We start from the raw sequence: 13,244 nt of genomic DNA, 5'->3' as shown, positions 1-13,244 counted from the left end.
ATCAATCATTGTTACAAACAAATTACCAACATCTCCATGCTGTCTAGATGCAATATGTGTATTTTCAGTGGTTTGAAATCTGCTTTTCCATGCATGAATGGCTGCTAAACCTGCACGTCTGGCTTAGTCAGTTTGTGAAGCTACACATGAATTGTCACTGACTAATTAGCTCAGTGAGATAGAAATTGATCCTTAGTCTCAGAGGTTGTGAGTTCAAGCCTCAGCTGATGCAAAAGGCAGATTGTGTTGCTAAATTCCTAAATGTCTTCCATTCTTCTGCTTGTTGCTCAGAATTGCCTAAAAATGCCCCGACCCGACCCATCGCTGCGCAGTACCTATAATTTTCTTCTTGTTTTGCCATGTTGAGGAAAGGTAGCCCATAAACAGCAGACATCCAAGAGGAGGCTACCAAAACTGCAGATACAATGCCGAAAAAAATACAAACACAGCGAAGTAAAACCACACCGGACAAAGCTTTTTCCAAAACAAGAGTGAATCTGGGGTTGGCTTTGACTTTTGCTAGTGAGCACTGAAGTAGAGGATAGGGAGGAAGAGCAATACATTTTTTGCCTGTTTCCTGTTTGACAGGTAGTGCAGTGGTTAGCTTAGTTAGCTTGCTAATGTTTTGGCTTTTATAAAAAATGAAACGTTCCTACATTAGTATAGTAGCTTGCTGTGTACGTACAAGCAGTGCTGGGAGGAGGGGCCAAATTTGAATGTTGTGTTGACCAATAGACACTGATTATTCCTGCATAGTGTAGACTTTAAAATGGAAACCAAAAAAGCAAATGTCATATAAGTAAAAAAGAGAAGTCTCAGTGGACCTCAGGGCACATTTGCCCATATGCAGCCCACAGAAGCATATTCTTGCTTCACAGAGATGACACCACTTGTTTCCAGTTGGCCCAGGAGGAAGCAGCGGCAATCACCAGATCCACGATACGATATCACAATACTTAAGTCACAATACAATATTACTGCAATCTTAAATATGTTGCAATATGCTGAGTATTGCGATATATTGTGATGTATTACCTTTTCAGTCTGTTCATCTCACTTTAGCCCACCTACATCATTCTTAATTTGTCTACATGTGACAAAATAATGTGACAACAAAACAAAAGTAAACAGCACACAGAGGCGCCAGATGTCAGTGAGTTGAAAAGGAAACACTGTAGATTGAAACATAATAACAGTGTATAACCACATCACCAACAAAGTAAGAATACAGTTAACTACTGCTGTAGTTAACTACCGCCCCAGGAGAAAACAATGCTTCACTGCTTCCTCACTCTCTCTACCTCTCCTCCAGAGGACAACAACAGTCTTTGGCTTTGTTTGGGGCCTGGTTTCTACGGAGACCAGAGGGACTCGCTTCTGCTCCGTCTCGCAGCTCGTCTCACTAGATCTCTGCCTGGCCATTTTTCCTGTTCATTAGTGACTTGGCTTTCATGTAGGTTAAGTGCAAAAGGATTACTTAGAGGACCCAACCTGGCAGAGAAAGAGGAACGCTCACACTCTTGAACAAACTGCTTAAAAGGGCTAAAATGTGAAAGTGCTACTGTACATTCATATGTACAAGTCCTTTCCCGATGTGGCTTTAGTAAATGACTCGATATGATATCTTATGAGAACACGTGCTAGCTGTGATACAGACCACTGGAAACTGGGTACTTAAACAGCTGACAATTACAGCAAATGCCAAAATTTATCTTGCAGAGTAAAAGTACATCTAAATAAACACAAACGAGTTATAGTTCTAGGGCCTAAATGACAATAAAGACCATCCGTAATGTGCATTTCACTGCAATTTAGATGAAAAATTAAGGAAACTGGAGAGTTTAATACCCAACACACTTTCCGTTTTTGTGCATCTGTTTCCCATTTTTTTCTATTTCCATGTTATTTTTCTATAAATCAGATTACCTGTATGCTTTTTCATCCATCTATCTGAATATGATCTAAAAAATGTTCCATCTTGTTTTTCCCTTTTTAAGCCTTTTAAAATCAAGCATGCATTTGAAAATATCACTGCATGCAATTGGATAACACTACGACCAATCAGAACAATACACGGGGTGACGTATCCAGANGTCTTCTGTTCCTCTTTTAGAGAAAAAGCCAAGTCTAACTCGTTCATTGTAGCGGCCAAAGCCGTTTCAAACAACTGGTGTTCATCTGTAGCCATCTTGCAATGTTTAGTGACTGATTCCGGACTTCGTTGTCGCAGTGCTGTCGTCATCTGTTTAGCTCACCTCTGGCCCGCCTATATCAGATACACTGATGTGATTGGTGCAGCTCGGCTACAAGGGCATGGGTAATGAGCATCATTACTGATTGCCAGAGTGACTCGCTGAGCAAATTCAAATTGTGCTCTCGCGAGAGCTCTGGATTTCCAGGGTAGAACATTCGTGCAAGGTTAAAAAAATTGAATGGCCCAGGGGCATGCAAAAATAAAAGTCTGACCAATGAAATCCTTTGTTCCAAATCACGTCATACCTCCAGGTCATAGCTAGCTTGCTGCCGATTTGGGGGAACGTCTTATGAATTTGGTTTCTCAACACCCAATATTGTATGACAAAAACGATGACGACAACATCACCAAGGACAATATATGGCGTGAGATCACCCAGCAGCTGGGATATGAGGTCACAGCAGCTAGCATTAGCATCAATTTCAGAATCCGTTTAGTTTATGTCGTGTGTAGTTAATGTTGGAAATTGTTTGTTTATTGTTTATTTGGGTCCCCACTATGTGTTACCAAGGCAACAGCTACTCCTCATGGGGTCCATGACATTCTCAAAATAGAACACAGCCATGTGGATAATTTGCACCGGACTGTGCATCGTTGTCCTGCAAAAAATCTGCAAGCAAATTTTTCGTAATCCCACATCGCACTGGTGAGAGACAACTTTTCCTGCGGCATATGTCCAGCACACCTCTCTACCCTCCTGCCTCATCATTCACTGTCAGCCATGCTGCACATCTTTTGTCTCCCTCACCAAATTTGTCTGTCATCTCAGCCTGTATATCTCCCCCCATCTGTCATGTGCATGTATCCATCTGTTTTCAGTAACAGTCCGTCTGAAGGCCACAATCCATGACCGAGAAGCGCACCGGCTGCTGCTCAAGAAGAGCTTTAGAAAAAGCAGATGTTACTGACCCACGTGTTTGCGTACAAACACACTGTATGTTCTGGCTCCGACTAAGTAAACACACACACAAAAGCACACTCTCCCAGTCTCACGTGTGCGTGTGTCATTTGGTATTCAGGTACACAGAGTCTTTTCAAAATGAATCAAGCTGGAAATAATAATGTTTAATACTGTGTCTGTGTTGACTGAGGCATTAATGATTACAGTGGGTGTGTTGGCCATAAAAGCACAGAGCTGGATCACAGTAAATATGAAAAAAAGAAGCCTGAGGGGAGTTAAGACAATGAGCTTAGAATATAAATATAAAAAAAGAAAAGCCTTAAGCCTTTCACATTCACAACACACTTAATGGGTCTTTGTCCATTTAGACTGTAGGCTGAAAGGATGTGAAATAGTTAATCATAATGTCAATGGACCTGATGACCTCCTGTAACCAAGAACACACAACTTTCCCCTGGGGTCAGTCACCTCCAGGTTGAATGAACATACCACATGCTGACGTGTAATTTCGGCCTGTATACGGTGTTTAGTTTCCACACACATACGCAGGTCCCTTCAGGGGAATGTGTGTGTGTGTGTGTTAGACCTTTGGCCCATCATAAACCTATAACTCGCCCCTCCTCTGTAGGCTCTCCCCATGTGTCTGCGAACAGGAATGTGGTTCTCAGCCTCTACATAATGACAGCAGCTAATAAAACCTCACCTCTGACAGCAGGCGCCTGTGGAAGTGATGATCTCTCATTTAGATGACCAAGGGGCACAAGTGAAGCATGTTAAACATCTACATGTCGGCTACGGATTTGTTTTACAGAGAAGTTGGACAGCATATCTAAAAAGTCAAAAAAGTCAAAGGTTTTTTGGTCTTACGGTAAATCTTTGTCAAGTTTGTGTACTAATACCCACAGATGTAATTTCCAGTGGGAATCGGGGCAACATGTTCGGTAAGATTCATTCACTAAAACACCGCTTCTTAGTGGAGGTTGTTGGGGCTGTATGCAGCAGGTGAGGGACTCCTGCAGACATTAAAGTGCCCCTGTAACTCCACATGTTTGCAGAAAAGAACAATTTTACTGTATTCATTTTCAGATAATTCTCCTGAAAATACAAACTGATCATCAATCAAAGACAACACAGTAAAAGAGTCTTTTTGTGGTAAGAATGGTAGTGAAACAGTATTTAAAAGATTGGAGATGGTTGTTTTTCTACAATATAATATTCATCCTAAATGTATCAAGTCTCTATGAAGGTAGTCTGAGTGGGCGGAAGTTCGCTGCATAGATCAGCCTCTCACTGGGCGGAACGAGCCACCCGCTGAAGTCCCGCCCTACCACCTCCGGTTGTGTTGCAGTTTTCAACCGTTTTCAACACGTCCTTTACTAACTTTTGCGGTGTTTGATCTTGTGGGGATGTAGACATTTTTCTGCCATGGTTCGCGTCCTGTAGGCGATATATTTGTGGACGTGTTACACCAAAACCTGTTTCCCCCCGGTATTATTTTTGCAAGCGCACCACTGCTGTGGCACCGCCCAGAACGATTGTGATTGGTTGAAAGAAATACAAGCAGCCGGGGCGTTTTTTTCTCCAATCTTAAAGTGAGAGTCGGCCCAGCCAGACCTTTCTTTTCTTGAGAAAGGTCTGGTGAGCGAGACTACTATGAAGGAATTAAAAGTGACTATTCGACAGGGGTGGGAATCACCAGGGACCCACGATACGATACTATCACGATACCTATGTCACGATACAATATTATTGCGATTTTAAATATGTTGCAATATGCTGAGTATTGCGACAAAATATATTCCGATTTATTACTATTTCTCAGCTGTAAATTATGTCTCCAAAGGAAAACTTTGTCAACGTCTGTTTTATCTAATAAGGATTTTCAGTCTGTTAATTTCACTTCAGCGATTTTCTTGCAGCAGCAAAATGTATCTAGTGGACTGAAAACGCAACTGACTGTATTATTCTAGTAGGCTAACTGAAGTTTAATGTGTTTGTCATATCAATAATTTATATAATTAAAAAAGATTCGATACTCGGCACTGTTTGAAGATGCGATATTGCGACACAAAAATATTGCGATACTAAGCTGTATCAAGCTTCTTTTTTATGGTTGGGGTTGTATTTGTAAGTGAAATTTGGAAGTCAGATTCAACAGTTCAGTTGTTTTAAGAGACAGAATGTTTTTGGTTTACTTAAAAGTAGACCAAGAAGATGAAAGTGACTAAAGTTTTTTAAAAAAGTGACTAATAATTGTTTCAAAGTTACAAAGCTGGGACTTCGGAGTAGAAATATGAGCTTCACGTCTTATCTTACGGCTCATCCCAAACTTAAAAAGACACAAAGACAAGGTAATGCATGTATCTGTGGCTTCTACCAAGTCAGCAGTGAGATTCTTCCTCTCTTACAACCCACTGACTGCATGCAAGCGTGAATTTATACATTCACAGGACGTCACTGGGCGTGAGACACACAACCAAGCGAAGCTCAAACCTAACACCCTGAAACGGAGCAATTCAGGATGTGAAAGTTCTGATCAACACTGAAAATGTCCCATGTTCAAAAACCTTGAAGCGGAGGTCACAAGGACAAAGCAGGTCAGTGAAGCAGGAAATTGTGACATGCCACAGAGAGCCTTGAAGGAAAATAACCCACGCTTACACTGCTTTCTTCAATCATTCATACTCATGCAAGGCCTTGCACAATATTTCAAAAACATGAATCTTATGGCAGATGAGATCCACTTCCTGCCTACGGCTTACAGCACACAATACAAGTAACAACAGATTGGAGGGTTCACACGCTTGTGGTAAGAGTGCGCTGTTAAAACATGGTTCAGACAGGTGTTGCAAGACACCAGATGATTCAGTGCAACTATCTAAACTGATCTTTAATAACTTAGAGTGAATGACACGGCTACTGTGTGCCTCAATATTAAATTCAGATGTGAGGAAATCCAACAAATAAGAGTCAAACAAAAATGTCACGACAAAAACATGACTTATATCCAAGTCTCTGAGAGTAGGTGGAGGTTTAGGACTACTTTAAGTGGCTTATTCTGCTTCCTGCATTGATTCTGTTTTCTGAGAATGGACTCTGGCTCTGCGAGACTAAATATCATAAAAGTCCTCAACCTCCAGTTAGTCACAGCTTCATAACTACCAGCAGTGCACTGATGTAGTAACACAGAAAAGCCTTCTGTAAGTGCCAGTAACAATGTCATCTCGAGGACTCCCAATATGCTAGGCCCACGCCCACTCTACAGGGCTCCTATCAGTCTCTGTGGGCCCAGCTGGTCCCAGAGATTAGACCCAGAGTCTGACAATGCTCTCACTTAGGGTACTTCAACATACGTCTTAGCACTGCCGTATTCTAAATTAAGACTGTGACATTTCACATAAACCTTGTGGCTTTCCTTTGCAAAGAGGATGTTGCAACCTCTGCCCCCTCGCCCTGACTGATGGCACCTAGCGTGTTTTGCTTTCACTTTTCTGAAGAGGATAATCATGTTTGAAGTTGTTTTTTTCCATAAGCCTGTGGCTCATTCCACCATCTGTCACTGCAAGCACTACTTTGTGCTATATAGGAATATAGGTTTCCTACATCATCTACCCTGCGAGTAAATATCGTCAGAGGCCCAAGATTCTGGAATTGTGCTGAAATGGCCCATTATTCAAATCTAAACAAACGAAAAAAGTACTGGTTCCTTTCCAAAGAGGGACAATTATGTTCTGGCCTTGGCTGAAGGCCAACCAGACCCATCAGGCCCAACCTGATAGTACTAGAGAACCCGAATGGGTTCGACCTGACTCGGCAGGTTTGGGCCAAGCTGTAATATCTGAAAAATTGCCCATGATCTTGAATCGGGTTACGTACCAATGATCGTGACTCAGCTGTCTGTTACTGCACCAAAAAGAGTTAAGTTTACTTTTCTTGCAATAATGTTTTAATGTTATTATTATTTTTATTTTTAGCAGTTGTAATTTAGGTTTTTAATCAGACTGCTGCCGTAATGTGCGTTCAGTTCAAGCTTGGACAGAACATATGTGGGTTCCTGTAGGGTTTGGCCTGATTTTTGGGCCTGATCTTAGCTCTAGATTATACCCAACAGTCTTGCATAAAAAGTGACAACAGATAATGTAATTACAACAGACACAGACTGTGCCCTAAACCCAGTGTGGCTACCTAACCTACTGCATCAAAACTTCCTTCTCTTTTCTTTTCAAGCCACTCCCAGTTTACACTCTTTTACTCTAATAACTCAAAAACCTAAAGAAATGGTGTCTCTTAAAGTGTCTTCCCATCTTTAAACCTGTGTACATAAGCCACACTGTTGTTCATCTTAATCAAGAGTAATGTGATACTGCTACAGTATGTGGCTAACTACACAAACAAGTCCTCTTCTGCAGTTTCAATCCACTATCTAAGATGCACTGTGTTCCAGTCCTCGATGGGAATTTGACAGAGCATAACCTTACAACCTGCTCGTGTCTATGGAAACATTTCACCAGCAGTGGCAGCAGCAGGGCAATGTGCTCAGCGGCACGTGGCCCATTAATTAGTGAGGAAAACCATACAACTCTGTTTCATGCTTCACTTGCAGCCACACACCTTCACACACATGCAGGCTCTTTCCAACAAGTGCAAGCATGCATAGACAGACGCGGAGAAAAACAAAGAAAACATCCGATGACACACTGGGTGGACAGGAAGTGAGACATTCTCCTGTTATGACTTTAAGAATGAGAGAGACTTATAAGTGGTTGTGATGAGTATAAAGCCCTGCAGGGAGATAGAAATGTCTGGGGTGCAAAACATGGCGTTTCCAGCAGTACGTCAAGGACATACAGTACAACATGTACCAAAAGGACATCGAGCCAAACACTTCGAACTGTGTTTTAAATCTAAAACAAGCACTGATTGCACTTCAAAAAACAATGATTACGTTTTCAGACCATTTCTTGGTCCTTGACAAGACTGCTAATTATTCTCATTAAACCAGGTCCAAGGGTGAAGCTACATCTCTGACATGTAGCTCTTAGACTGAACCAGCAATGCCCAGTTAAAAACACTGCATTAATGTCTCTGTGTTTAACTGCAGTATGACACCACCACACTGATGGTGGACAGCGATACTGTAACCTTGTGACACAGAGAACCTGAGAATGTCAACAACAGCTTGCTTGTGTACATGCATTTCCTTCTGTGTGGCTCTCACACCACGAACCAGCATTTGAAAATGAATAATCCAAATGCGGTTTGTTTATTTTGTCTAATAAATGACATGAAAAAAATGCTTAGTCAAAAACATGAAGCAAGGTTGTTTTTTTTAATTAACCGTCAACTGCATTACATCGAGTTTTCATCTGAATTTTTGGGGCTTAATGCTCAAAAAAAGCAATGTATGCATTAATACATTTGATAGACGTCTTTGTGTTTCAGGATGTATAATAAACCTATCACCAGTGGTTTTTATCCTTTTTGGCATGTGACCCTTTAAAATATGGAACAATGTCCGACAGTTTAACCAGACAGCAATGAAACGACGCAATATTTCACATAAACAAGTGTGAATGTACAACAGTTGCAACCACATACTGTGCGCACATGCATCCTCCAATGCCTCGCCCAGTTTTAGCCAACTGGTATGAACACACACTTGATCGTCGTGCCAAATTTCAGCCTCCTAGGGCGAAAACTGCAGCCCTCAAAGGGTGGGAACATTTTTGTGGGCCGATCAACCAACCAACCGACTGACAGAGCGAGTGATGGAGCTACTGGTTGAAGTGTATTGTTTGGGTTTTCTCCAATACTGGTGCTAGGTGCTTTTAAAATGGTGACATTGCCTAAATCAATACTTTAAAAAAAATAAATAAAGCACAAAACAATAGTCAACAACAATTGAATAGCTGGTCCAGCTTAACAGTCCACCTTAAGCAAGCCTGGTCAGGTTCCAAGGGGAGAAACTGCTCCCTAACTTCAGGGTTAACCCTCTTCATTTCAATCAGCAGGTGGTGAGCAAGACACAAGAACTTGGCTTGGCTCTTGACAGGTTGTAGCATTTGTTTACTGACAAATAGCCTAAACCATTCACACACTGCACTACTAGGTTTAACTTCACACTCTGTTCCAGTTGCTGCAGCCTCACTGTAACACATCACCGTCACACACACACACTTTCGCTCTCTGTTCTTTCGACTGCACATTGCTGCGTAAACAATCTGGCATCGAAATGAAGCACCGAAATCTGCATTGCGTTTCTGTCCAGTAGGCACCGGTCTAATGGCACCGGATTTCAGTACCCAACTCCAGCAAAGATCAGAGAAAGCTCTACAATCGATTGTGTGAAGCAGTTCTCTTTCTTGTCCTGTTAATCACTTGTGACCTCTTATCTGCAGTAGACTATCGACAATAGAGAAGTACAGTTGCATCTACAGGACAAGAAATAAAGCAGAACGTGTTTGGTGACCAAGGGTTATAATGCATTTTATGAGATTCTCCTTTCACAGAGTTCCTGTGATATAAACACACGCACGCGCAAGTGGCTTGATTTGTCCTCAACACTCCCCTTACGCAACAAAGTGAGCTGTTATTCTCAATGGTGACATTAACCTTTAGAGAGTCCGTTTGACAGGAGCACTCTGTACTCTCAACCAACGCTGTACAATTAAAGGAGGCCTGCGCTCAATCTCAAAGACACTTGCCAGAAACAAAAGAGGCTGCCTGAGTGGGGGTCCTTACCACGTGCAAATGGCACGAGTTAAAGCTGTATTTTTAAAAGAGACAATCACTATTGGTCCTCTGCTGCTTGTCACTTATTTGACTCCTGCCCCCATCAGCCTGATAAGAAGTTGATGTCACTAGTGACGGAGACAGAGTCCCCCCCCCCTTCACGCCTGCTCTATCAAAGACTTTCACAGCGGAAAAAATGCGCAATTCACCACTTGAGGCCTTTCCCTCCCACAGACGAGCCGATTACTCTGAGGTTCGGGACCTGTTAGAGGAAGCTGTCCCCCCGATGCAGTCCCACGATTTCCTCTCTTGGCCATCATCTGCTCCCACTCTGCCTCCCTCCCCTCCATCTGACAGATGCAGGTGTGGAGCTGTCCTCCCTCCAACCCACTCAAGGAGAGGAAACAGAAGCCAAAGCCGAGGCTTTACATTTGCATAAGAAAGGAAAACATAGTGGGGACACATCACACGTCAGAGAGCTTGCCAATTAGTCAAGTGGGATAGTGTTCAACACGACGATAAGCCACAAATCATATGTGCCTTTCAGTCCGGCTTTAGTTTGAACAGTGTCTGTGAAATCCAAAGAATCTCTGTGTATTTACAAACTAAATTTTACAGGCTTCTTCAGACTTAAGGCACCTCGTGTTGAGTCAGTCCCTCCGCTTCCTAGAAGCAAACTGAAAGCATGGTTTGTTTTCATGGTATACTGCTCACTTCATTTATGTCTTTTTCTCAGCGTTGGACTCCTCACATGCCCACTCTGCTCTAGGGACACGTTATAGGAGAACTTACATAATGTTTAATCAGACCTGTGGCTACAAAAGCAAATCACCATTCCACTGAAATATTAAAAGGGACAGTTCACCCCAAAAATCAAAAATACTTGCTTTTTTCTCACCTGTAGTGCTGTTTATCAATCTAGTTTGTTTTGGTGTAAGCTGCAAAGTGTTAATATCAGCTGTAGAGGTGTCTGCTTTCTTTTAAGCATAACTGAACTAGATGACACTCGGCATGTGGTGCTCAAAACGTCAAAAAACACCTTTGAAAACTCAACAGCAATGTCTCTTTCCAGAAATTATGACACTGTTACTCAAGATAATCTTGGTCATGAGCAGTTTCACGTAGGAACTATTTTCTTTCTGACAAACTGCACCTGCCAACCACATCCCTGAAGGAAACGTGCATCTACTCATAAGGCCCGTTTCCACTGAAGAAGTTCCTGGTACTATTTGGGGGGCAGGAACTACTACAGGAACGTCCTCTCGCTCGGCCCTCTCAACCGCCGTGTCCCCACTGAGAGAGCGGAGTAGGAGGAAGGTTCCTGTAAAGTTACCGGGCTCTGTATGTGACGTAATCGTTGCGCGACCATTTTGACCGGGGCGTAGGGACGCCGTTAGCCGTTAGCGGTGTCTGTAATAACTCCGGTCACGGTCCGTGAAAAAAATATTGTTTTCCAGTGGATGTCTTAGTTATGTGCTTGTGATAGTGAGAGGTATAAACATTGACAGCTTCCTTTTTGGCTGAGGTGTAACATTAGGTAGCATTAGGTAGAAAATAGTTCCTACATCAAATTGCTAACAGCAAGATCTGTCTTGATTAACCAGGTCATGATTTCTCAAAAGAGACATTGCTGTTGAGTTTTTCAAATGTATTTTTTGGCACTCTGAACCCCAAAAGTCAAGTGTCATCTAGTTCAATCAAATTTAATAGACACAAACCTCTCTACGATGTCTCCAACACTCGGCAACTCACACCAAAACAATCTAGATTAATAAACAACACAACAGGTAAGAGGAAACAAGTGTATTTTTGATTTGGTGGTGAACTGTTCCTTCAAATATGAGGCTAACAGGAGACTTAAATGATGAACTTCCAACATTCATCTGTGTTCCTGTTACATTTCCCCACTGTATGTATACTGTCCAGTAAAAACAAAATACCTAAATAAGGTGGAGTCCTCTCAAAAAGACTACACTTTCTGTTCGGAGCAGACCTCTGGTACGGCATCACTTCTTCCACTGAGGCCCCTGATGTGTCAAAGGCTCTCACTGTGCTCCTCTGGGCAGTGCAGACACAGAGCGCCTGTGCCATGCTTCACAGAGGGGACTGACTGACCAGCTAACAGATCCAGATTAAATAACACCTGTGAGCCAAAAGTGCTGCTGCCGCTGGAGAGGGGTGGACAGAACTAATGAAGAGTGCTTTCACTGTCACTGTAGCTGCTTCACGTCAGATTCACAGCCAGGAGTGGGGGAGTCGGTGAGGATTTTTGTTAACCTTCTGTACTGCAGATGTTTGCGGGAACTCACAAGAGACGTCAGGGAAAACAGGTCACTTCAACAAGCCATAAACTGAAGATGAAGTGGATCTCAGCAGGGTGTGAACAATCCTTGACTGACTTTTCATCCACTGAACACTTTCCTGTGATACCAGAAGCTACAGTGGTGACAGCCTGAGTTTGTCTTACAGTGGAAATCTGGACCAACCACATACTTTAACATGTTAGTCAGAATCTTAGCAATGCTGGGATGGTGAAGCATCCACAGGTGATCATGTTCACGCCTCTATCATGTAGGCTGTATTCTAAGAGTGAGGGATACACTGTTTTTATTGTGATGTGTGTGAGTGTATCTTACAGTTTCACACGCTAATGAGCTTTCTAGGAAAACATGAGTGACTGTGGAAGAGATGAAGGAGCAATATTAGATTCAAGAAGCTTTTCATTGAAGTTGGCAACAGGTGAGCAGCTTATCAATAAAGTTAGGGATGATTAGAGACTATAAATAGGGTCTGTCAGTTTGCAGGTGCCTCGTGTGTGTGAAGTCACACTCACCTTGTAGACCTTTCCAAACGCGCCGTCGCCCAGCTCGCCAACAATCTCCCACAAGTCGTTTGGGTTGATGTCCCGATGGACGTGCTCATACTGCTTGACTCTCTTTTTGATCTCAAGTGTGGGCAGACGGAATATTTTGCTGAATTTAGTGAGTGCCATTATTTACAATGAATCCAGCTTCGAATGAAAACAACTTATGGAAAGGCTCCACACACACAGAGCGCAAAGCACGCACAGACGCGCCGACAGAAAACACTTCTCAGTCACCAATCTAACAATCTCGTCTTTCCGCGTCAAGTAGAAAAGAAAAATAAAGCTGCGCAAGTTCACAGAAGTTATTCTACTGCGTCCATGTCACCCTGAAGCCTCTGCGGTCATAATCCCATTCACAAGCTGCGCTCGGTGCTGGACGCGCGGTGACCACCTGCCGCTGGAGACACGATGGAGTAACCGCCTGCCTGACAGCCTGCCTGCTTGGGCAACTTGTTGCTGGTGACTGGGCGAAAACGCCCCACCTTGTTACT

The 13,244-nt window shown here is 42.7% G+C and overlaps 1 protein-coding gene across 1 annotated transcript in view; it reads right to left on the bottom strand.

Moving 5' to 3' along the window:
• Positions 1-13,244, bottom strand: part of stk10 (serine/threonine kinase 10) — a 58,882-nt gene extending 45,638 nt beyond the window's left edge. Inside the window, exon 1 of the mRNA XM_050040537.1 lies at positions 12,721-13,244. Within this exon, the coding sequence (XP_049896494.1) occupies positions 12,721-12,879 (159 nt within the window). The 5' untranslated portion in view covers positions 12,880-13,244. The remainder of the gene's footprint in view (positions 1-12,720) is intronic.

Source organism: Epinephelus moara, chromosome 3 (genome assembly GCF_006386435.1).
Source record: "Epinephelus moara isolate mb chromosome 3, YSFRI_EMoa_1.0, whole genome shotgun sequence".
Lineage (NCBI taxonomy): Eukaryota > Metazoa > Chordata > Actinopteri > Perciformes > Serranidae > Epinephelus > Epinephelus moara.
Note: the sequence above shows the minus strand (reverse complement) of the source record. Positions and strands in the feature narration are given on the sequence as shown.